Source organism: Venturia canescens, chromosome 2, assembly GCF_019457755.1.
Source record: "Venturia canescens isolate UGA chromosome 2, ASM1945775v1, whole genome shotgun sequence".
Classification (NCBI taxonomy): domain Eukaryota; kingdom Metazoa; phylum Arthropoda; class Insecta; order Hymenoptera; family Ichneumonidae; genus Venturia; species Venturia canescens.
In genome coordinates this window covers 6,050,071-6,075,153 of record NC_057422.1, presented here as the reverse complement: position 1 = coordinate 6,075,153, position 25,083 = coordinate 6,050,071, and the positions used below count along the sequence as shown (strand labels likewise).

The window sequence follows — 25,083 nt, the reverse complement described above, 5'->3', positions numbered from 1 at the left end:
TCGCGTTTCAGCCTCGATACGCGTTTCTTTCTCTCATTTCCTTTCTTCTGGTCCCCCGGTGCCGCGTATTTAGCGATAATTTACTCAATTGCGTCGGAATTACGATAAAGTCATCGCACAATGACCAATACAAAAACACACATAAACGCAGCGGTTTAGAAGAGCGTTGTCAGCACGTACGAGGGTATATTGTTGTCCGATACTGTCGCTCTCCGCGGAGGCTTTGTACCGGATATTCTTCTGAGATTAGGCGAGTAATGCTAGCATTATGTGTGAAAAGTGGCATATCAATGCAACTGCAGCGTAAATACGCCCCTATGCAAGTGCTTTCATCCGTTGCGTGTGCGCTCGTCTCGCTCCGTTTTTCATCTCTCACAACCCCGATGCCCCGATAAAAAGGATTTCAATTTTTCCTCCGTTCGTTTACGTCGAATCAGCCCAATTGTTCGACGTTTAGTACCGATGTCGGTAATCGATGGGAACAACATTTTCGGAGCAAATACCCTCGAGGAAAAATGGAACGCACGAGAAGAATTGGCCCATATGAGGGACCTGGGACTCTCCTTTTGGAACGGACTGAAAATATTACTCGTTTTTTGTACAAGCTCTTTCGAGTACCTGATAAAAAGGTCTGATGGTTGTTGACCGAGTGAGAAGAATTGAGTGAAAATTTGCAGTTATTTGAGGCTTTTCGACCGAATTGTTGAAATTTCAGGCAGCTGACAAAGCCCACGAAAGTTGATGCTTCTTTTCTAGTTTCTGGAATTGAGACTTCGGCTGGGGTGTTAAAGCATTTCGAGAGGATTCCCAGCGCTCGGGGCGTCGTCGAAAGTTGGGTTTCTTTTTTGTAATGCAAACTACTCGACATGAAAATGGAAGTATGAAAATATGGAAGGACAATAACTAAAAAAAAATGTGGAATCGAGTCCTGTGAAAAGGTTGACACGAGTGAATTCTGGAATTCAGACAAATTAATATCCCAAGGGTCTTGTCAGGTCTTTTGATGCCCCGAGGCTTGTAAGCCAGGAGGAGAAAAAGCGAGGAGAGTTTATAGATTGTTGATGTCGATTTAGCGTCCGTGAGAGAATATCATTCCTTGTTAAAAGACGCGCCGAATTTATCACTCGTAAGAATCCCTAATCCTGAATGGGACGAAGCAGAGGAATGAAGAAAATTCATTGAAAGCGTCGAGCGTGATGGATTTTTCGAGGTGGGGGACGACGCGTCGTCGTATCAGACCGACGCACCTGACAAATGTCCGGGGGATTAAGAAACACCCTTCACCTCGAAGCTCTCGTCTTTCTCAAAAGTTCCGACGTTTCGGAGTGTGGATCGCCCGCACCATTTACCGGGGTAATACAATGCCAGCGTCTCATGTCTCTTCTTTTGCGATCGTTAAATGCCCCCATCATCCCTTCGATATTTTGTGTCGAAGTTCTCTACAAATTGTCCCTCCTGCTGTCGCATCTAGCGATTTTTCCACCCCTTTATCCCCCTTTGAGTCCATCGCCAGGAAAAATGGCCTCGTTTTTCTCTCCTCTGTTCCGTCACAATGCGTGAAAAAGTAGAAACCGGCTTGGACGATCCTTGGAACCGATTTTTTTGCCGTGAAAATGATATCGGAGGAGCTCGACAAGAAAAAACTGGTTCCCAACAACGTCAGGCTGAATCGAGGTTTTTACACGATATTTTTCGTAAGCCCTCGAGAACCCGCTGGTAACGAGCGGAATCTTCGTTGGCTTTGGGCAATCGAAGATCCTCAAAATGCGGGAATGAAACGTGCCTCGAAAGTTTAAGTGAAAAGGGAGCGAGTTGTGAAATTGAAGGAAAGCGGAGTGAGAAAGTGCGCTGTGCTCGGTACGGGGGGGAATTATTCTCGTCTTATTTACCGAGGCGGGTGTGTAAAACTCGTTTCGTTTCTCGTAGGTCGCGATGTCTCGTTCGCGCGTGACTAATCGTCGCCGGGCTACCGGAATTTGTGGGCATTGACGACCGAGTAACCCGGATCCGTGAAACGGAGGAAGAACAGTGGCAGACAACTGTGCCGAGGGGTTTCTTCGTGGGGCATTTATCTCGCAGTTTTCTCGAGTGCATTGCGGAGGTGAAATAGTGCGTTCGAGGGAACGCTCAGGGGAGGGGGAGGGGGGGGGGGGGTGAAGGAAAGTTTCGCAGGGTTTTTGCTCGAGCAGCCGCAAGAGCCATCACCAGTGGCAAGCCAAAAGGAAGAGGAGAGATCGGGCTAACGAATTTTCACTGATTTCTATTTTTCCGGCTCGAGATTTTACGACTCTCGGTGCGAACGCCGCGCGGAAACCATCAACAGTCTTCTCTTCCAGCTTCCTCCATTTTGACCGAAAATTTTTGATTTACTGCGCGTGCGGCCACCCGCGCCATCTTTTCTGCTACTGTGCGTGGTTTCTCTACTTTACTCCCCTCTCGCCTACCCCCGAACAGACTCTTTTCCTGAGTGACCGACTGACTGACTGACACGGCTCTCTGCGTGAGATTTACTCTCCATATGAACTCACTCTCTCTCCCTCCCTCGTTTGCCCTCCATCATTCCTTTCGACGGTTCTCTGCCCGGCATAAATTTTCTCTTCCTTCTCCCACCGACTCCTGGTCCATCTAGCCTGGACGAGGAGAAATTTCCCTTTCTTTCTCTTCCTTCCTCCAATCCTCGTGCACAATCTTTCACCTCCGAGAGGGATGAAGCGACAACGAGCCTCCATCCGTTTTCGTCTCTCTCCCTCTTCAGAGGCTCCTGCAGAAATACTCGATGAAAACTACGGAAAAAACTTGTGCGCCACCCATCGAGGCTTGCCACAACAATTTCCATGTTCACGATGTAGGTTACCGAGGTCAACTCCACAGGAACGCTTTACCCACTGCTTTACTGCCCCACGATAAATCATACATTCGACGTTCTCGATTCAACCAGCAGCATTCTCAAACGTGTCAGCCGGAAAGTGACCGAGAAAGAGGAGCTGCTTCTGTTTAACCTCCGACTCTCGCTACTGTGCGCCCATTGTTTATGCCAGCATTTTTCGAAAGTTACTCGCCTCGCCCCCCGACCCCGATTCTTCCAAAAGGAGGATTCTCTCACGAAACGAGGATGCTTCGGGGTGCCAAACCAAATCGCAATTATTCTCACTCCTTTCCTTCAACCTCCGAATCATCTTTTTATAGATTACCGAACAATTCGGACTCCAGAACACCGTCGTACGTCATCTTTTCAAAGAAACTTCAAATTATAACTTTTCTACTGTCAAAAAGTCAAGTTTGGAAAGGAAATCGAGAGTTTCGAATTTTCCGTTTATTACGATAGGACGATCAACGATAAAGTGATGCCAAAGAGTACGGAAACCTTCGCAGAATCCTACGAAATCAACTGAATTTCGTAATTGAGCAGAATTCCGATCAGTCGAGGTACCCAGTCTTGTGCATAAAGAGCAGTGACCTTTGGACAGCAATCGTGGCGGCTGGATTCTTGAAGATATTCATTCGGGTCTGACCGCTCGTGATGAGCTGATCAAAACTTTCGATTTCCGATACATCCGCGAGCATTCGAGGATAGAGCATGAGTCCGGCCATCACTCTGTACATGCGTCTCTTGATGGCAGCTCGACGGAGCTCCTCGATCGTTGGTGGCTGCGTTCTGCATCCTAAAGTTTCCATTCTGAGCCTCAGCCTCTCGAGATACACGTTGAAAAAGACTTCGAAATCATCCTGGATTTCGAGGGAGAGACAAGTGCTGAGAAAGTAGACGAGATCGATGACCGGGGACGAGTAGACTGACAGCTGGAAATCGACCTGTAAATTTATCATGAAATATTGATAAATCGAACGAGTTTATAGTAATTCGACGTTTCAATGAAAAAGGCTCTCGTGACAGGCCTCAGTCTCACCAGCCTAACTTCGAGAGGCTCGCCGTTTTCGTCCTCGCGAAACATGATGTTATTGACCCAACAATCCCCGTGGTTGAGCACGCAGAATTCAGAGCCTTCGTACTTCTTGGCGTCGAGAATTTCGGCGGCGAACTTAGCCTCGATCGCCCGTAACTTTTCGCTTATTATTCGATACTCGGGCTCCGGCCAGTCTCGACACTTTTCGGTGACCATTCGAAGACTCTGCTCCATTGCGCGGAACATATTTTTCGGGGTTTTGTCCATCCACAGTCCGTCGGTGAAGGATTCCACGAGTTCAGGATTCTGCAAACGTAATTACTGTTATTTTTCATCGATTTTGTGACTAGGATTTTGAAATTTTTAGCTGAAAATTGGCGCACGTTGGTCATTCGAGCAACGAATGAACTCGGGAATGGCCAGCGGATCGCCAGCCAAGCCACGTACTTGCTCGCGCTGCCGGACCGAAGCGGCGTGAAAACTGGCGAGAGCTTCGAGCACCATGCTAACGTGAGATCGGGACAAACCACTCTGGCGGTCTTTAGTAGCGAAACCGAGAGGTTTGAGGTCCTCGAGGACGATGAAACTTCGCTTGTCCTTCGTTTGGTGCGCGTAGAAACACTTCGGAGCCAACGATCGTTTCAGCAGCTTTTCCATCTCGGGCATCATCGCTTTAAAAACTTTTGTCTCTGTGACGAAGCATTTTTGATCACGGATCATTTCCAAACAGAAACCCTTCGTTTCAGGCTCGATTTTGACGATCAAGCTTATTTCTTTCCTGAGCGAATTCCCCATCGATTTATCCGGTTTACGATTTACGCCATTTTGCCCCTCGCGCGAGTATGTCAGAGTCAATCTCCACATTTGACTCATAAAATTTTCGCCTTTTCCAACAGCTGGAGTTTGACTCTTTATCCTCACATTGGAAATAGTTTCGTCGTTTAAACCGCGACGCAAAACTTCCTCGAACGATTTATCGTCGAAAGTCACGTTTTTCTCCTGGTCGTTCGTCATCGCTCGAAAATTCTTCGATTCTATTGTCCCCTCGCGATAGTTTTCTGCCGAGAAAATCCTTATCGAACAATCCAAGTTGACTTCCGTTCTCGATTCCTCGTCGCTCCCTGTGGAAAGAGAATTAGAGAAAAAAAAACAAATTACTCAAAGCTCGACCTTCAATCGTGAAATGAACGATTCGCTCTGCGTTTCAGTCGGACGAAAACTCCGAGATGATTGAACGAAACTTCCATCGAACGAGCACAGAACAGAAAGTCATTCTACTCCGAGACACAATTATTATCAATTTCAAAGGCACTTTTTTCTCCTCGTATTGACTTTCAGCAAACAAAGCGATGCAACTACGAGACTTGTCAGTGTCGACGGTCCCTGGATCGAGGCTTCACGATTATTATTCGATCGACGTTTCGTTGTGGTTCTGCACTGAGTGAGAAAATGAATTTCTGGGTTTGTTCAGAGGGTCGACAAACCCTGGCAAGCGAAAGTGGATTCGCTGCTCAATTTGCTGGCTCGAATGAATATTTCTCATTACGACGAAAACATCGTTGAATCAACGATGTCAAATCAACAATTTTATTGCGTTAGCGACGATTCAACGAAAAGTTACGTCGAATCAACCAAAGTTTTTTCTTCCTCATGGGACACCGTTAAAACGACGATTTTCTCTGAAAATTTACTTGGTTCGTGATCAAATTCCGAGTCAAATTCAGCAGCGTACATCTTCGTATCTCCCTCCGAAAAATTAACTTTGAACTGAAAAGATAAAGAAGACACCATCGAGGCTCACTTTTCGTCTCGAATCTCTGCAGACTATCAAATTTTTGTCCAATTCTCAATCACATCGCGACTAAAAGTACAAAGTCGATTCGATCACAAGAAAAACTGGATCCAGGCTCATTTTTCGGAGCTGTCAGAAGGTGGGCCGATTCATTGCAAAATAGCCAACAGCCGCTGCGTTAAGGTCGATTTTTGGTTGATTTCCAGTTCGTTTTCGTGCACGCTGATCATGCAGCGACAGTTATCACGCGATAGTGTACGATTGAGTGATCAATACTTACGATTTTCCCTGAATTAACGCACCGTTCGAATCGAATGATTTTTTTGTGTGCAGTTTTTCTAGTGTGCAGAAAATGTTTATTATTTCGAGTGTTTTCGACGACGCGAACGTTGAGTGCGTTGTTTCTCAGCCTGCAATGCAAGCCTGACTGAATGCATCTCGCGACGTGCACTATCAGAAGTGCATTCGTAATGCACAGAGTACATCAGTAAATGAATCACGTCTCCAGATCATTTATCATGTACAGTGGCGAGAGCGTGTCATGCATTCAAGCGACAACTTCTGTGCTCGGATTCCATCAACGTTTCAATATCTGTCGAGGTTTTTTCTCGTCATCGCGATTCGCGATAAAGAAACTCGTTATTTGCTAATTGCGCGTACTCTGACGCGAGGGCACTGAAACAAACTGAATTTTCCGTCTCGTTGGCACTTCGCGCTGGGCCCGAGAAAAGACACGACGCTGAAGTTTCCAACGTCGGAGTCCAACGAAATGAACGAAAAAAACGTTTCTAATTCACCAAATTTTTTATTTCACGAATCGTTGGTGCAGCTTGAAAAACTACGAATCGCAAATTTGGCGGGGAACAAAATAGGAGAATTACTAATTATATTGGAGAGTTTTTTTCGATCATTACGTTGGACTCCAACGTTGGAAACTTCAGCGTCGCGAAAAGACAGCAAAGAATTTGTGAGACGCGAGACGAAAAAGAATTTGCAAATGCTGAAAAAAATCGTTGAACCTACCGAGTGCAGCTCAATGTTAAGAATTTTTTTTATACCCTACAGACAATACGAATCCATTTCGTTGATTGTGACATCGTAATACAATATATGAACAAGATTTCCTGAATTTTTGAAACTCCAATATCAATAATTAACTCGATGAGAGTGCAGACACTTTGGGAAAAAGTTGTCCATTGGTGAACAGTGCAAATCGACATCTACTCGACCGATCCTTTTGAAATTTGGCGTGTTGCTTCCTCACACAATCGACCAGGTATCCACGACATTTTTTCCAAATTTTCATAACTATTCATTTCCCATCAACGAATAGGCACATTTTTTAGGCGAAAATCAGTGTTTTCACTTCCAAGTGTCACAAAAAATGTAAAAAATTGAAAAAAAAGAAACCTTCTCGTCCGGACGATTACGTAAGGAAGTGCGATGCCAAATTGCGAAAGGATCGGTCGATTTTGCAATTTGCAATTTTGCAACGTTGGAATCCAAAGAACTGAAGGAAAAAAAACATTTGTGATTCACCAACTTTTTATTTCCCGAAGTAACGACGCCGAAGTTTCCAACGTTGGAGTTCAACGAAATGAACGAAAAAAACGTATTTAATTAACCAATTTTTTATTTCACGAATCGTTGGTGCAGTTTGAAAAACTACGAATCGCAAATTTGGCAGGGAACAAAATAGGAGAATTACTGGAATTATTTAACAGTTTTTTTCGATCATTTCGTTGGGCTCCAACGTTGGAAACTTCAGCGTCATCCCGAAGTATCGGTGCAGGCTTCGAAAACTACGAATATTTCAAGTTCGACAGGGAACGAAATTGGAGAATTACTGGAATTATTGGAGGCTCTTTTGTCATCATTTCGTTGGACTCCAACGTTGCAAACTTGGGGGTCATTCGGTCGAGTAGATTTCGATTTATACTGTTCACCGATGGACAACTTTTTTCTGAAGTGCCTCCGAAGATGAGCTGCCGTCGAGTCAATCATCGATGTTCGGGTTTTCAAAATTCCGAAAATATTGTTCAAATATTTTAATGTGATGTAACAATCAATAAAATTGATGTAGCTTATAAAAAAATTCTCAAAATTGGGCCTTTTTCCACTGAATCGACGTGTTTTACCTTGGCCTTGATACAACAAAATATCGGGAAATAAAATAGTTCGTTTATCCATGCGAACGATCACGGTTTAGTCGATTGGATGATCGATGTTCGTTGAAAAATCACTGGAAGCTTCCAAAAGTAGGAAATCACGAAGTTTCGATCAAGTGTTAATTGACGTTTGAAAATTTTGATGATTCGCTAGAATCAACAAAAGCGTTTGCTATCAAACGGAAGAATTTCTGGATCCACCAATTTGTCGGCCAAAGTGAAGAATGAAATTGCAATAATCGAGTGAAATAATTGGAACTCTTTTGTCGATTGAATTCGAATGTTTCACGTCGCTTCGCGTCGAGGCCAAAGATGTAAATAAAAAAGGGAAGAGTGAAAAATTGCTTGCGGAATGATGCAGAGGAAAGAAAAGCGAGGTCGAGAAAAAAGTAAATAAACAAAAATTTTCTGCGGCTACGAGAAATCGGTCAACAAGGCATAAACCAATAAACATAAAAAAATGAATTGAGAGTGCGCTCGCCGAGGGGAAAAATGATTTAGGACGTTCCTCGAAGCAATTGCGTGGCGGTGGCGAAATTGCGGCTGCACCGAGAGGAATATTTTTCTTAAGCAACAAGTATAACCTCAGGAAAACTGAAAATAAAAGTGAGTTTTCGCGGGGGAGTAAATACACCTATATTTACAATAGGTACGGAGCCTTACTGCGGTAGCTTCTGAAACGATTTTTGGTTTACCGCATGCACGCGGATAATAAAGTACGTTGTACATTTTCCACGTTGGACCTCGAGGCGAGCACTAAAGTTTAGTGTTTTTCGAATATTCGCCCCGACAACTCTCCCTCGGCTTGTTTTCTTCCTCTGCGCTTGAAAAACGCACCTCGGAGACCACCGTTTCTCGCGGGTCGTAGTTGGCCCTCTATAAAATTATACGACCCCGCATACACCGATCTTTTGCCTACTCTTACCGTGCAACTCCCTCCTTCTCTCTCTTTCTCGCTGCTCTTTCCACCGAAAACTGTAATTCTCGAGTCTCCTCCGCCTACTTTGTAACTGCGAGTCTGAAAAGTCGCGGTCTCCATTTTTCCGAACGTCGCAGGCAAAAACGATTCGTAATCGAACGTGGCCAGGGGCCCGGAGCAGTTCGAATTGTCTCCGAGACTGCTTAAATTCGAATGTTTCGAATAAAGAACGTTTCAGTCGGTGGCAGAATTCGTCCGAGGCAGGAAACGACGATCGTTACTGCGTCAACGCGGTTTCTCGTTCGACTCTTGTGAAGGGATTGAGACTCTTTGGCGGGTTGTCGAGTAACCCATTTCTTTTTGTTTTGCCTGGGTTTTCCTCGTATTTACGTATTTTTTGTACTTCGATGTCGATGGTTATCGATTTTCTGAATTTATGGGATCACCGATTCTAGCGGTTGGCACGAGGTTTGGAGAAATATTGTGGAAGAACGTGTCGAAGTACGCGATGCGAGACGAAAAAATGGACGGGCTTGTTCTTTCCACGCGATTCGTTTGAATCGAACGTAAATATGCATTGGCGGACTCGAATCGCACTGCAGGGAGTCGACGTAACACTCAAAGCTCGAAACAAACACATTCAGCGAATCGTTGACCGAAACTCGATGTTTTGAATAAGCAAACGGGTTCGTAAAATTGACTCGAGGTTTCGGAAAGAAAGAGAAATTTCGACGGGCTGCACGCGGTCGCAACGGCCGAAGGATTTTGCCAGGGGGAGGGGGTGAAAGCGAACAGCAAAGCACCGAGGGCGCACGCGCAGTGGGAACGCGGAGTTGAGGTTAGGTTCGCTGAGGCAGGCTCGAGTCTGCTCCCCGTGGTCTGCCTGCGTGTTTTTCGCATCAACTCTCCAGTCAAACAGGCACACTTATATTCGTGTAAATATACAACAAGAGGGTGGTTCTTTCGGCGGACGAATGTAGGTATATTTCATTATTTTCGTCAAAACCTTTCCCGGCGTATCTTTACAGCCGAACACGGGCCGCGTCCAAATTTACGGGCTTTCTTCTTTCTCACGCGCTCTCTTCCTTCTTGCTCTCTCGCCATCCTTTTTCTTTTCTCTTTAAATCCATATAATACAAACACCATTTGAAATGGAAAGTCGAATAATGGCACCCGAAAATTAACGCCGTACCAGTGGAATGAAGAACGATTAAATGAATACACGAATTGAAATAAAAGTCTAAGAACAGTTTCTTGAAAATGAGAAATTCTTTTTCCTCGTTCTTTTGCAAATTTTCAGCGCTCGAAACAATTGAAAAATGGTTTCGATGAATTTCGAAGCTTTTAGCACTTCACTACATATGGACTGGACCGAAAAAGATCGAAGTTTGCGAAATGACTTACGTTTTTTTAAAACTCTGCGAAAATCTTTACGCATCGCTAAATCTCCGCACACGATTTTCCTCGCAGAGAAAGAAAGTGAAGAAAAAAAATGTTAAAAGTGAAAAATGAACTGGTGAAAGCTCATCTCAGAAAATGAAAGGCCGCCGCACTTTCCAATTGATTGTTTGGCATGTCCCAACGATCCGCTGTCATAGTCGTATTTCTCACTCAATTATGTACTATGGATATACGTGCTTCTAGACGAGGGCTTATAATGGCGAATTCTCCGCTTCCATTCTGCCTCAAACAGCATGCGGTCAGTGGGTCAGAAAACAGAGCTGTGTAATTATGTGAAAGAGTCAAACCAGAAAAGAAAGCACCAAATTTTATGAATTTTATTGCAATTTCACTGCTATTTGAGGACATATATATGCGAGCTGACAATATAAAAGGAGAGGGGGGCAAAACGGGATACATGAAAAATGACGAAATTTACTGTGTGCCCTGTATGAATTTACAAATTTTCAAGTTTGCGCCGAGGAACATTTTTTTTCTGAAAATTACAAAAAAAAAAACACGTGACGGAGCCATGCATTCCTCGGTTGTTAAGGATAAGAAAGAGTCTAGCTTATGGTTCTTTTTGACAGTTCAAATCCTTGGAAAATTCGAAATACATATTTAGTTTGAAGATTAAAAAATTTTTTTTTTGCACTACACTTTTCGACACATAAACAGAAAAAAGTTAAAACGTCCATATTTTTTTCCTTGCCGAGGAGCTTTGTTAATACCACCCTGCACGTTTGGCCGTAATAAACAGAAAAAATGAGCGATATCCCTGTCGATTAGTTCCAGCGCGTCCACACATTTTCTCTGTACGAAGCAACGATAAAAACTTGAACAAAAAACGTAAGCAGCGTGTATTTTTTTTAAAGAGAAAAAAGTACGGTTAGTTTTTTGCTCTCTTTTTCGTGGCTGCCGAGTGAAAACTGTGAGCATGTTTTGCAGGAAATGTTTTTTTTTCTACGCGCGGTAACGTCCTTCCTCTAACTGCGTAAAAATCCGAGAGTTTCGTTTGAATGAGAAAAACGGAATAGGAAACGGGGAAAAAACCGTAAAAACGGGTAGTGAGCCGAAAAAAGTGCAAAAAAAGCGGGAGGTGACAGCGTCTTGTGGAAAAAAGGGTTAAAACGCTAAAAGTCAAAATTGTCGGCGCATAACGGCGAGGCTGAGAATTTATTACGTTCCGCAATTTCATCGAACAAAAAATAGAGAGAAAAAAACAACAGAGAAATTGACGCACCTTCGATGGCACACGAGCAACGGCTTCCCCGTAGACAACCAAACGTTCTCATTTTTTGTTCTTTTTTTGCCACGCTCCATAACGGACACGAAGTACCAGTGCCGCCCGCTACACCGTGGACCGTCGTCAGCCGAACGCGCACCCAATGGCCGATTCGGTCGCTTTTTTTGCCGAAAAATTGTTCAGGGACAAAGATTTTTTAACGGATCCATCGTCGCGAAAAAAAGGAGGTAAAAAGCAGCAAAAAATGTCTTCACTCTCCCGTTAAAAGGACACACGTTTTACACTCTTTCGTTCCTGTCGCGTCGAATGACCAACACCAATATATAATACCGCCAAAAAAATAGCGTTACCCTTTTTCCAACGGTGACAAAGAACGCAAAAAAGTAGTGCCGTGGACAGAAAAGGAAGGAAAATTCAAGCGATGAAAAAGGGGCAAAAAGATCGAAGCTTTGTGAAATGTATGCACGCTGGCAACTCTCGCAAAGAGTCGAAGCGAGTTGAGTGTTTTTCTCTACACCTAAAAGCACGGAAAAAACAAAAAATACGGTCTTCCGCATACACACATGGACGTTTCAGCAAAACTTTGCGTCCGTACACAAGGAGAAAAACGCATTCGAGCGCCACGCTACGGCGGTCCATGGTACACAAACGGCGCATGCGCGTTTCGCGCACGAAAAGAATGCAATGGGACAATCTACTCTGCCGAAATGGATAATAACGGAAGGATCTTGATTTCGAATAAAAAATACAATTAATTCACCAAAATTCTTTAACTCAAAAATCATTCGCAAATATCAGTGACATTTTTTACGACGCAATGACGCGTTTTTCTACACCGAACGTGTGAAGATTGAAGTGTCCGAAAAATGGCCGCCATTTGTTTCGCATCGTGAATAAAATCGTCCATTTTTCGATATAAGTTTTAATATTCCAATTTAATTAATGAAGATAAAGAAATCGGCTGATTAGCGAGGTCGAATTTTCGTGACATTTTCGCTGAATCTTTTGATACACAGAATTTACGAAATACAAAAAAAAACATTTTAATGTGAAGTTGAAATATTGTTCTTCGGACACGCACGGTTTGTTTCAAACGGTAATGGTGTTTTTGGTGATTTATACACACATGTAGCACGTTGAATGAGACGAAGGGAGGGGAACTCGACTAACTGGACTGCCGGGGGGTTCTTATCCACGATTTTATCCCAGGGTTGATTCTCCTGCTCTCTCTCTCTCTCTCCCTCTCCCTCTTGTTTAGGCTCTTCGCTCATTACACCCAGCGGTCGGGAATCCGTGCAGTGCGAACGTGCTGCGGACCATCAGAAACATTCTTTCGGGCCGAACGAGGAAGAGAGAAGGAACAAGAGAAATGGCGGCGTAAGCAGGGAAAGAGAAAAACAGAAAGGGAGAGAAAAAGCGCCCGTGGGGGTCACCCGTCTTCGTGTTTTTCACCGATTGAATCAATTAAAGTGCAGAATAACAAACACAAAAAAATCTGTTACTCGGAACGATTCCCAACGCTTCGATACTCCCCGGAACAACGTGTGTATACGGAGAATCGTACGTATACGGGGCTCTTTCCTACATCGCGGTTTTTAAGGGTCGAAAGTCCGAAAAAATAATTCCAAACTTTACGATCCAGCAACGTTTGACGGTTTGCGCTCTCCCGCTTCATTGTTTGTTTACCATCCCCTTTTTTCGGAGTCTCCATTTTCTAACGGTTAGTCGAAAAAATTTGATTTTTCAAAGCTTTCTTTGCTCGAAAAATTGCTTAACTAACCTCACTTTGAGTAATCGAGAACGAAACGCCTCGGAATGGCTTCACTCCGAGTGACGTGTTTCGTCGAAAAGCTTTTACAGCGAGAGGTTCGTTATACAGCGTTGAAAGCATTGCGCATCGTGTATAGAACCACGGGAATACTTATCAATACACTCGCATTCGGATTCAACGTTTCAAATACTTTGAAAACTTTCAACAAAAGTGTTTTTATGTAATAATAAAAACGAAAAATTGACGGTGTGAAAATTTTTCTCGTGTTTTTTAAAAATTATTATTATTGAAACCTATGACAACTCGATGAATCCAAGCAGAATTCAACAAGCATTTTCTCAATTTTCACATACTTCACGTTCACCTTTATGACATGGACGAGATTAAAATGTCACGTTCACTCTACACGAAATATAATGATTTTTCCCATTATGTTTTATTTGTCAATCCATTCGCAGTGACGATAACAATTGCGTTGATAGTTTCGAAAAAAATAACGGCTTTTTTTAAACCGCTTCGTCGCGGAATTATTTTCAAGTTTCTATGCATCGAGCTAAGCAGTTATATGCTGTGCGGTGAGAAAATCTCCCACCGCGCGGTGAGTGTTTACAAAACAAGTAGTGCGACCGTTGACGTGTTGAATGGATTTCTTATCGTTGCCTTGAAATTGTAATCAAACTCACATAATGAGTTGACGTTTTGACATAATTTCCTACTTCTCAGTGAGATACCAAGAAAATAAGTAGCTTCGAAACAACACAGGGAACTGAATATAAAAAGTTATCGCGTTGTTATCCAACGGTCATCCCCGAACGCATAACCTCCAAACGGTAACTCGCATTGTTGTCTTTCGGAGGTTGGTGCTCGCTGAGGAAATCCGTTATTCGCGTCTCGGCTCTACTTGATGCAGAACGACACTTCAGGACTCGATTTTATAGTAATAAACTCGTAACGCGATAGCACTAAGCAGGAGCAGCGACGGAGAAAGAGTAAGTGAGAAAGAAAGAGGAGGAAACGAACCCTGCCCCGAGACGCGGCAGTGTGTGTCAGGCAATAAAGTTTAATCTCTTAATTACCGCCAACCGCCACGACTTTTATCGTAGGGCTCAACTTGGTTTACTCCGGAGATTCTTCTATGTGTGCCTGCTCGCGTAGTACATCGAGAAAGACGAAAACCGAGCACCGCAGAGTCTGCAAAAAGTCGGCGATTAGCGGTAACAGTAGTCGCTTAAGTGCCCCTCGCATCCGGCTTGTTCGATAAATAATATCGTCTCATCACTACCCCGTCTTGTTTTTTTTTTCCGTTCTCATTTATTTTCATAAATTTTCCATTTTTTTGACTTTCGTGCAGCTAAATTTGTTGATTCGTTCGAATACGTTGGGGAATGAAAATAAATGGAAAACGATAATTTATCGAAGACATTTTTTCAGTAAATTAGGTTAGCTTAAGGGCACGAGAGACTACAAAATTATCGTCCACTGCAACATGATTCGAAACTTGGTTCGTGCGAATTTTGAGGTCGTTGGAATTTTCGATTGGTAAAGTTTGCCGTCAGCGCGTCAGCGAGACATTTCTAGCTTATTGACGGTTTATTATTATCGGTCGATCGAGCGAGAGCGTGCCCGGATCGCCGATTCAGCAGATTCAAAACTTTCCTACTCTCGCGAATTTCTGCCTGTAATTGACAGGTCTCCCTCGCTGCTATAATGGGGAGAGGCGCGAGGCGAAATAGAGGAAGAGCGTAATTTTCGGGAATTCTCTCAACGCATTTGATAAAAATTCAAAAACGCAAAGAAACGTAACGAAGTCCTAAAATTCTTGATTTCGTGTTCATACATTTACGATTCCGTTTTTTTCGTATTTTTAAATCGTCGCAATAAAAAAAATGCTCATTGACTGTTCGCGTATCGATTGAAAAAGTTTCGTCCGATCAATTTTTGTGCTCACAGTTTTTTTATTCTACGAATATAGAACGAAACGTTTATCACACGAAAATCCATCGGTTGAGTGTAGTTTTCCTCATAAATTTGTCCGTGTACACACCCAGGCGTGGGACACGAGGGAACAACATCAGAATTAATTTGGTGCGGCAGAGGAGACCTCGCAGGTGCGAGCGTTTCTTTGCGTAATCGAGTTAAAAATTAATAGCAAACAGAGCGAGGCGATCTCGTATAGGTAGAGATAGATATTAAAAATACGTGGTAGCGCGCGCGTGTCACAGACACGAGTCGCGTCGCGGTGACACAAACGAGGTTATATAAAATACACGGACATTGGGTACGTATACGAAGCCTTTGCGCGCTCACTCGGTCTCCCGCGTACGCAGTGCTACGAAGCCCTTTTCGTTTTCTTTACATATGCATGGACCGCCCTTTTATGGAGGCCTGATGCCATAAAAGCTCGCGCGCACTTGACTCTTTCTTTTCACTATGTTATATCTCGATCACACTAAATTTCATCATTGCTCATTGAATTTCTAAAAATTCCGAGCCCATCAACGGTGTCAAGAAAAACTGATGCTTCGGACGAGAAATTAAACGACGTTGCGTCGTGACAGCTGCGGAAACGATAAGGCAATAAAAATCCACGGCCATTCTTATTTTCCTTTTTTGCAACTATACAAAATCGCGAGGAAACGGAATGTTTTGTCGTTTTCAAGACGATGATGTCATGAATTTTATGTATGGAAGAGAAAGGTATTTTTTACCTTTTCACATTGTTTTTTTCGTGACACATGAGAAGTGATAAGAATCGAGAAAATAATTGTGGTGTAAATAATGTTGTTCGATTTAGCCTAATAGAATGAAAAAAACCAAAAGTTTACTTGCCTGGAGGCTGCAACCGAATGGGAGCGATACGTGTTCGTCGAAAGCAATAAAAGGCTGTAGTAAATGATTTTAATATTCTCGCGCGGTATGACTGATTAACGATAAGAAAATCTCTTTTGTAATATCGCCCCCGACCTTTTTGCCCGAGGCAAAGGAACACCTCTAGTTCACATTCGGCCGATATATCTATATCAAAATGTATACCCTGTTACATTACTATATTGAATCACTAGAAACTCCGCGCATTCTTTTTTCTTCATCTCTTTAATCTTATCATTTACAGATGCACAAGTTTTCCCTAAAAATGTGCAGCAGCCGGACGCTGAATCTTCGTAGAGCATATATACGATGGATGTAAACAGTTTTGTTTATTTTGATCCACCGAGTTGCGATGCAAGCGTGACTCAATCGGTACAAAGCTTGAAATCTCGAAGCGTTGCGATTATTTTGCTCGGGCAGCTGCTCAGTCGGTAATTTTAGTTCTAAGATGCTGGCGCTCATAGCGGATGATACCGTAAACGAGACAACGTAAATCAGGCGTCGGTTAGTCCGAAATTTGCTTAGTTGAAAAAATGGAAAATCTGTTAGATCCTCTCATCATATCGTACTCTGCCGTTACGATTCGGAATAACAATAACCCAATACGCACGCTCACAGCACACACGTGTCCAAATCCATGTGTAAAGCAAGTACATAACATATCGCATGCGTTGTACAAATGGTCATGGTTCATAATAAATAATAAATGGTAAGAAATATTTGATGAATTGTTACTACGTGGGACGAAACGTACACGTGTATGCAAGCTATAGGTCTCGTGTCCGTATAGTGAATTTAGTGAACTAACGAATATGAGTGAGATACGAAGGAGTGATAAATGTATTATTTTTATATAACGGATCTAGAGAGAGAGAGAGAGAGAGAGATAGAAAGAAGTTGCGCAATGCATGCCAGCACAGTAGCAGGCGAAATCACGCCGGTTAGATACAATTATCTTTCGCTCTTGAACTTATGATTACATTTCAATCACGATAAAGTATAAAGGGAAAGGAAAACACACACATTCAGAGATAATAACAACAGGTTATTTGGTTCACCGAGTTGTTTCGATCGAAACACGCTAAAAATGAACCAACCGGTCGCTCGCGCCATTTATTCCGCGGCCGCCGCAGTTGCTGGACGACGATCGAACGCGTTCACTTGTCCTGTTCGTCGAATTCAATTATCATCCAGAAACATGGTTATCGCAGTAAGTTCATTTTTTTTCGCTCTCCTCCATTCTCCGCTCGTTAATCTTCATTCACGAATCATTATCAACGATATTGAGATTTTGTTTTTTACCTAATGCCTGCAGCTCGGAGACAACCTTCCGGCAATCGATCTCTACGAGAACACACCAGCAACCAAAGTCAATCTCGCTAGCGAAGCTGCTGGAAAAAAAATTATTATCTTCGCAGTTCCCGGTGCGTTCACACCAGGATGCTCCAAGGTTATTATGTTCTCATGAAACATTCTTTATTTGTTTTTCCCTCTGCAATCGATGTTTTCAATGTCAGTCTCTTGGGGGCTGATCTAAATCATATTTTTTGCTAGTTCTCATGATGTTTCTTTGCACCCAATTTTATTGTAGTCTGTATCATGAACAATTCAAAAATATCTCGCAAACATGAAATATTTATGTGTAAAAGTTTTGTAGCGTCATTTCTGCTCAATCATTTTTGTTCAAGCATATTTTCCATGAATAAAAAATTAGTACAGTTGTACCGAGCAAGAAATTGTGTCGGTAGATGAAATTTTCTCTGTGATCAATTCACCTGCTGTTCTAGTTTACCTTGGAAGTGAATATGAGATTGAAACAAAATTATTTAATGTTTCGCTATAGTCATGGTGGTAGTAAAACTATTGAGAGCATGTGCTTTCATAAACAACTGCATTGTGAATATCTTGATTCAGAAATATTTATGATCATGAAATTCCCATGTTTATAGATAATTTTGAAGAAATATCCCCATCGTGCAGTTGTTTAGTTGTTTACAAATACACATTTGTTTGGGTTTGTTTGGATTGTTGACAGTTGTTGAACATGTCGTCGTACTGTCTACATTAAAAATTTAACACTCTGGTAGAGTACTAAAAGTTAGGTCGAGGCTGTAGCTAAAAAAAGTTTTGTATCGACATTGTGTATTATTCAAATGCCTGTTTGGCAGGAACGTTGTTCATAGCAGTTTTCCATTTGTAGACTCATTTACCTGGCTTCGTTCAGAAAGCTGATGAGCTCAAATCCAAGGGAGTGTCAGAAATTTACTGCGTCAGTATCAACGATCCGTTTGTGATGGCTGCGTGGGGCAAAGATCAAAATGCTGATGGAAAAGTATGATGAAAATGTTTCATTTTTTAAATGCAAAATCAATGCACTTTTTATTTGAACAATTACTTCTGACGTTACGTTGTATTTCAGAAAAATTTTTTTAGTTTTGGATAATTAGAGGAACGATAAAGTTATTTATCGAGTTCGGCACAGGGAGTGTAGGAAAGCTATTTTGAAGTTTTGTTCCAAAACTTAATAGCGAATAATTTGCAGGTGCGAATGCTCGCAGACCCAACTGGAGAGTTTACAGATGCTCTGGAACTGTCGGTGGATTTGCCTGTACTTGGAGGCAAACGCAGTAAACGTTATTCCATGGTTGTTGAAGACGGAGTTGTTCAAGAACTCAACGTTGAGCCAGACAATACCGGCCTAAGTTGTTCTCTGGCCGATCATATCAATGTTTAAACAAAAACAAAATATTGCTTCGTTGCATGAGTATCTTATGGGATGATTGGATTCGTTTGGGCACTTTACATATAGAGCCAGTATCATCATAGAAATAATGACAATGTGACACGGAATCAGTGTATTTTTCGATAATTTCAATTTACACTGAAAAAAAGTAAGAAAATATTGAAAAAATTCATTCGCAAGCGAAAACCAAAAAGACATACGTGCGTACTATGAATCACGATGGGTAGAAACTGCAAACTCTTGTGTACTCCACGCTGTACTATAAACGTTTGTAATAAATAGAATTTGTGCTTGCACGATAAAATACCAAAGTTCGACGTGAACCTTCGTGCCGAATCCTGCATATTGCATTTTTCGGAAGTAACTGATGAGAAAGAAAAATAGAAAAAACTCGTGATTTTTTAGAAACGCTCACTTTAATCAAACATCGAAGCTACCAGGATTCTTTCACTTCGTTCAGACAGCGTATCCCTCAAAAATTGGTCATTTTTTTTCTTTACAATTTAAATTTATTAATAAAATATTCAACGGGGTGGCTAATGAAATGCAGTGTTAAGTCAAAGTTTAATGTGCACTTTGTCGGCTCCTCTTCATACACAGTCGAGGAATGCATCGCGTTTTTTTCTCAATTTTGAAAAACAACTAATCTGCAATATCAATAAAATCAGTGGAAATGCTAGTGAAAATGTACAGTCCATTTTTACCGAATGCAGAGCAACTAATTTCGGAAGGTTTCAGTCGTGATTGGTCTACTTTGCCGACTGAGCTCCTTCCCGTATGATTTTTGAAATAACTGAAAGTGCCTGAAAAAAAGTTGAAAAATGTATGAAATGCAAGATTATCTTCGAGTCATAAATCATTAAAAAAGCTCTTCAGATTCGTTCGTTACCTCATCAATTTCTTCGACCGTTGCAAAACTGTACGAAAGTCGTAAGTGCTGGTCTGGCTGGTCGGTATCCCAGTTGAAGGCATTTCCGGGGATAACGAAAATCCCTTTCGGCGCTAACTGCTCCATGGCTAATTCAAAAGCACTCTGAATACTTGGGACTTTAATCCATAGGAACATACCAGCTTTCGGTACAGACCATTCGGCGATCCCTTAAAAAAAAATTCTCTTTATACTTTTTGTTCGATTTCAACGATTGATCGTGCAGGAATTAATCATTTCGAGTGTTTTCAGATACGATGGAATATGAATTTAAAACTGAGTACTTCGTTACAATTGTAAAGATAAAATGAAGTGAAGAACTCTCAGGAAAAAGTGAAAATCGTTGATAAATGAAATTTTTAAATTAAATAAATATCGCAAAATGATTGCAGTTTATGCACTATTGAGGATGTGAATGAAAAATAACGTCTTGAGTAGTTAACTCACCTGTCAAGTGTTTTTCTAGAGCAGTCACCATGAGATCCCGTCGTTCCCTATAAAGGGTTTGGATCTCTTTAAAGTGTTTTTCGAATCTGTCGGGGCTCCAGGTATCGAAGAATTGTAATAAAAGCATCTGCATTAAAAAAATGACGTTTTGTCGAAAATGCAATGAATTGAATGAAAGAAAATACTCTCAAAAAAATTGAATAGACACATTTCTTTCATATTTTCGAACGAAAATTCATAAATAAATGAAGTTTAAAAAATATGAATAAAAGACATAGAAGGTTCGTGCAAGATGTCGGCCAAACCCCCAGAAGTGTGGGAGAGATAATTTTTTCCAAATTTCCTTCTCTAAAGAAGTTTGATTTATTTGAACTAACCTGAGAAAGACTGGAAGATTGTAAAACTGAATTTTCGACATGAATAATGAGTTTTTTTATGATTTCCTCATGAGCTGTAACAGCACCAACCCGAATACCAGCGCTCATGATTTTGCTGAAAGAATCGAGGCGCACGACTCGACCTTGGGTATCGATCGATAGAAACGAAGCTGGCTGCTTGTCCTCGAGGTGCAAAAAATAATAAGGGTCGTCTTCGATTATGATGAAATCGTATTGTTTCGCAAGTTCGTAAACTCGCAGTTTTCGTTCGTACGTCAATACCGTGCCTGTCGGATTTGCGCCAGTTGGATTCACGTAGAGCAGCTACGCATGAATTATTCACCAATTTTAACCACTTTTATTCAACCTTTAGTTTCCTCTTCTTTCAATTTTCAACCTTCCTCACCTTTGGTAACGCTTTGTTGGATCGAATTCGGTCTTCGCAGACTTTCGCTATTTCTTCCGGAATTATACCATCCTTGTCTTGGCGAATACCTAGAAAGTCAGGTGCCAATGGACGGATCTGAAAAAATAATCCATTCACAGTTGCCTTCCTCATTTTCCAACTCGACGGTACCAAATTTCTTCCTCCGAGTCAATTTACCCTCCAACTTCCATCCTCACTCCAGCCGGAAAAATCGACTATGGCAAAAAAATACGAAAAGTTGACGTCATTTTGCTGACAGTATAAAAAATCAAGTCATTTGACTGTGTAAATAAAAACGTTCCCTTTTCGAATGCACTTTATTAAATTCGTTTACGCTTCAGTTTGCGAAATAACGTCAAAACTGATTCCCAAAGTTTTCGGGGTTTTGTTCCTCAATATTTGATTGTTCGTGCCCAAAAAATAATTGATTTTGTTACCAAATTATAGATGAACTCACCGCACCAAGAGTCGCCGTGTAAGCCGGTGTTTGAACCATGATGGGTTCGCCCTCGTTCAAGAAGAGATCGAGAAGTTTGCAGAAACCTTCTTGCGAGCCAGGCATGAAGATGACGTCGAGCTCTTTGACAGGTGGATTATGCCATTTTTGTTGGAACCCTCGATACTTCGTGAGGAGCGGTGGATGTCTGCGTAATTGAAATTGTTTTATTTCAAGCGATAAGTTATTACCATTCGCATATGAAGCAAAAAAAAATTGATGCTGGTCAGTGCATTCAAGTTTTGTATTTTTTGGGATTTATCTAATTGCACATTTTCATCAAAGTTTGTTATCGTGGAAGAACGAATTAGAACGAGTTGCCATTCGCATCGTTAAAAGTCTGGAAAATTCATGAATCGTACCCTTGCGAAGGTCCATATTGCAGAGAACTATTTAATTCAAGTCCAGTAAAGTTCTTAACTATGTTATCTTTATAGCTGACTGACATTGCTGTGATGGGAAACGACGCAGGATTGGGCATTCCGGCAGCGAGGGAAATGGCTTCTGGATTAATCGACCGCATTTCCGCTGAAGAGAAACAACACCGAAGTACTTATTTTTCATGCTAATGAAAATAGGCACATGAGACATGAAATTAGAGTCTACACGAAAATTTTTTAATTAAGTAATGAAAGATAATTTCGGAATCAGGGCATCGGGTTAAAATGTTATTCGATGCGAAGTTCTCTCCTCGAAAACCGCATTCGAAATTCTCATTGAAAACATTCGATTTTAGATTCAAATGAAAAAATATCGGAAAAACTCACTAAATTTTCGGATTAAATTCCCTCGTCGTCTGGCTGCTCTTCTGGCAAAAAATCTCGTGTAATCCATGTTCCAACGATCTTATAACGTCTCCGCAAAGGTTTCAATTCATTCGATTGAATTTCGAATCTCAATTATCCTCCAATTTTGTCTGTTTCACGATGCTCTCGACGTTCTCCCAGCCTCGACCGATCATGTGCTACAAACTTTTCTTTACAGTTTCAGACTACGTTCGTCGGAACCGTTTGGTGAAAGCGTCGCGAATACGAGAGGGTCAAACGCGATGGAGACCTTTCTTCGTGAGCACCGGCCAACACAATATTAAAATTGATGGATTCAATGGCAGCCGCAGCGTCGAGTATCTCAAAGAGTTTTGAGATCGTGTTGTACGAGGAGATTAATATCACAACACACGCCTCGTATCGAGTCTTGGCGTCTCGGAGATAACGTTATCTCGTCACATTTCCACGAGCGTCGAGCAGCATCTCATTCGAAAAGTCACGCGAACCCGAAACGTCAAAATATATTCATTGAGACTTTTTCCCTGTTCGTCAAGTCTTTGGGTGCAATTGAAGAAAAAAAAAACAAATTTCTAGACATTTGCAAAGAATTTAACGAATTTCTCACTCCGTGCTGTCGTCGGTGGTGGCATTCCATTCGAATATTGATACGAAGTAATCGGGATCTGACCGGGAGGCGTGGCCAATCTGTAAACTTACGTCACAAGGGTGCAGTGACCCATTCATGAATCGGATCTATAAGTGATCGTGAGTGCATTGCTTGTCGGTGCGCACCAACAGTTCGGTTCAAAATTAAACACCGAAAGTGTCAAAATATCATCGTTTGTTAGATCCCAATAACGAAGCAATTTATCAGTCGTGAAAGAGGATTTTGTGAATGAATATTTTGAAGCTTGAATTATATTTTATCTCGAAACTCCGAAAATCCCAGACTCAAATCCATCTTCACTTTGTATTAAAAAACCATAACCGCAATCTTGGCAAACGTTTTTACAGCGGTTTTTTATTGAATCTTGAAACGTTAAGCTTCTTCGAATACCCGATAAAAGTTATTCGATCGTAATCAATTGAATTGAGATTAGAGGCTCGATCACCCTCGTGTTTGCGTGCACGAGAACGTGACAGGAGTCGTGCTGGCTTTCAATACTTGGCATCCAGCCACTACCGTGACTTGCGACGTAAAACGTTTTTGAAGACGAGAAAAAAATGGAATTCATTTTTGTAGCTCTCTGAAGAAATGAGCATCAATAATATGACAGAGTTTCGGACAAGGTTGTTGGCAAAGCACGAGACACGATGATTTAAATATATTTGTAACATTTATTCCAATTTATTAACACCTTGTGTCTGTGAGAATGTATTTGGCTTGTATTTTAAACTCATTTCTCTTTCTCTCTCTTTGTCGCTATGATTTAATATCCAAACGTCGCACGCAATGACCGCAGTCAATATTGTTCGTCTTCCGCTCTTTTTTGTGTGTTATTATATGCATGTATGAGTGGGAACTGTTGTTGCTTTATTGTTGTTGTTGTTCTGGTTTCTTTCAACATTAGTCAATCTCTTTCAACATTTTAGATAACATTGGATAACTTAACGTAGTTATTGCGCGACAAACGTCCCGTTCGAGAGTGATTTATTTGCTGTAGTTTCTCGCTGTTGATTTTCAACTTTCCACAGTGATTGTTGAAACCTCGTCAGAGAGGCAAATAATGAGTTTCGATAGTTCAAATAATTGTACACGTTTGGAGAGAGTGAGAACGCGAACGGGACCCTCGTCTGTCGGAACACTCAACAATCGAGAGGACGAATGACCGTTTTTTATTGGAGTCGAATATATTATGAAGTACGAGAATAACAAAATCCTACCTCACAAAAAAAGAGCGAGAGATACGAGAAAATGAATAAACGAGGAATGAAAAAAATATACGTTTCTTTCCTATAACTCCATAGTTTTGCGTTTCAACTATTTTGTAAAAATGGAAACATTCGATAGAATCAAATTTTTCATGTACAAGTTTTACGAGCATTACCGTAACTTCCGTAAACACGTACGGTTAGATTTCTATTTGAAAGTCAGTGGTCGTTCCTTCCTCCATATGAAACTAAACTCCCACCCTCGACTCTTGAGGCCGCTGTCACTTACTATAATCATCGTCTCCTCGTTTCTTTCTTTCTTTTTTCTTTTTTTTTTTTGCGTTATCAGTATATGTGTCCCCGAGCTCCACTCGAGTCGCAGCGTTTTCTTTTATTTATTTTTCCACCCTCTGCTATCTCTCTATTATTTAATAGTATTTATTTGCTCTCCCTCTCATAATCTCTTATTCGTTGATTCCCACTCGATATTATTTACAAAACGGGATCTCAACGAGTCTACTTATTATACACCATTTTAACGGATTTGCATTATTTTCGCATTGTTTATTCTCTGCCTTTGTTTCGTTCGATTGAGTTCCATTCTTCACAACGCATTCGGTGGCATTTTGTGCAAACTCGTATCCAGCAAGAGGCCCAGCTGAATGAGCATCCCGATATTGATTCGATAAGTTTTGTAATGACGTTCAGCTCGTTACATCTTCACAGTGGAGAATAAATTTTCCAAAAGTTCGAGTTTTTCAAACAAACTTTTTTCAAGTAACGAAAAATTGTAATTTTCACTTTTTACAGATTTACCGAGAAAAATGAGAAGTAAGTTCATGTTTTTCTCATCACTTGAAAAAAGGGGGCTACACTGCTGGAATTTTCGATTTTTTTTTGCACAATCCATTTAGAGTGGT

General features: G+C 41.5%; 3 protein-coding genes and 1 long non-coding RNA gene across 9 annotated transcripts; 2 read left to right on the top strand and 2 right to left on the bottom strand.

Annotated features, from left to right (window-relative positions):
- Positions 1–3,298: 3,298 nt before the first annotated feature.
- On the bottom strand, positions 3,299–6,140 carry LOC122406515 (uncharacterized). 2 transcript variants are annotated; one of them, XM_043412014.1, is made up of 4 exons: positions 5,975–6,140; positions 4,350–5,023; positions 3,906–4,208; positions 3,299–3,810 (listed from the first exon to the last, which is right to left on the bottom strand). In XM_043412014.1, exons 2-4 carry the CDS (start codon positions 4,914–4,916, stop codon positions 3,418–3,420), a joined length of 1,263 nt encoding a protein of 420 aa, XP_043267949.1. In that variant the 5' UTR covers positions 4,917–5,023; positions 5,975–6,140; the 3' UTR covers positions 3,299–3,417. The 2 variants fall into 2 exon arrangements, with proteins under 2 accessions (XP_043267949.1, XP_043267948.1); XM_043412013.1 differs by lacking the exon at positions 5,975–6,140 and adding an exon at positions 5,594–5,849.
- A 10,659-nt stretch (positions 6,141–16,799) lies between these two features.
- Prx5 (Peroxiredoxin 5) lies at positions 16,800–19,160 on the top strand. 2 transcript variants are annotated; one of them, XM_043410683.1, is made up of 5 exons: positions 16,800–16,815; positions 17,151–17,316; positions 17,422–17,556; positions 18,307–18,438; positions 18,649–19,160. In XM_043410683.1, the coding sequence occupies exons 2-5, from the start codon at positions 17,194–17,196 to the stop codon at positions 18,838–18,840; spliced, it is 582 nt and encodes a 193-aa protein (XP_043266618.1). In that variant the 5' UTR covers positions 16,800–16,815; positions 17,151–17,193; the 3' UTR covers positions 18,841–19,160. The 2 variants fall into 2 exon arrangements, with proteins under 2 accessions (XP_043266618.1, XP_043266619.1); XM_043410684.1 differs by lacking the exon at positions 16,800–16,815 and having other exon boundaries at positions 16,865–17,316.
- Positions 19,161–19,246: 86 nt separating this feature from the next.
- LOC122405741 (kynurenine/alpha-aminoadipate aminotransferase, mitochondrial-like) lies at positions 19,247–22,515 on the bottom strand. 2 transcript variants are annotated; one of them, XM_043410678.1, is made up of 8 exons: positions 22,292–22,515; positions 21,887–22,052; positions 21,486–21,672; positions 21,008–21,124; positions 20,602–20,925; positions 20,225–20,351; positions 19,739–19,947; positions 19,247–19,652 (listed from the first exon to the last, which is right to left on the bottom strand). In XM_043410678.1, the coding sequence occupies exons 1-8, from the start codon at positions 22,356–22,358 to the stop codon at positions 19,599–19,601; spliced, it is 1,251 nt and encodes a 416-aa protein (XP_043266613.1). In that variant the 5' UTR covers positions 22,359–22,515; the 3' UTR covers positions 19,247–19,598. The 2 variants fall into 2 exon arrangements, with proteins under 2 accessions (XP_043266613.1, XP_043266614.1); XM_043410679.1 differs by having other exon boundaries at positions 21,887–22,089; positions 22,292–22,346.
- On the top strand, positions 20,708–22,829 carry LOC122405745 (uncharacterized). 3 transcript variants are annotated; one of them, XR_006259815.1, is made up of 4 exons: positions 20,708–20,846; positions 21,476–21,616; positions 21,962–22,073; positions 22,509–22,829. It is a non-coding gene; the product is annotated as an uncharacterized lncRNA (long non-coding RNA). The 3 variants fall into 3 exon arrangements; XR_006259814.1 differs by lacking the exon at positions 20,708–20,846 and having other exon boundaries at positions 21,581–21,676; XR_006259813.1 differs by lacking the exon at positions 20,708–20,846 and having other exon boundaries at positions 21,581–21,749.
- Positions 22,830–25,083: the final 2,254 nt, after the last annotated feature.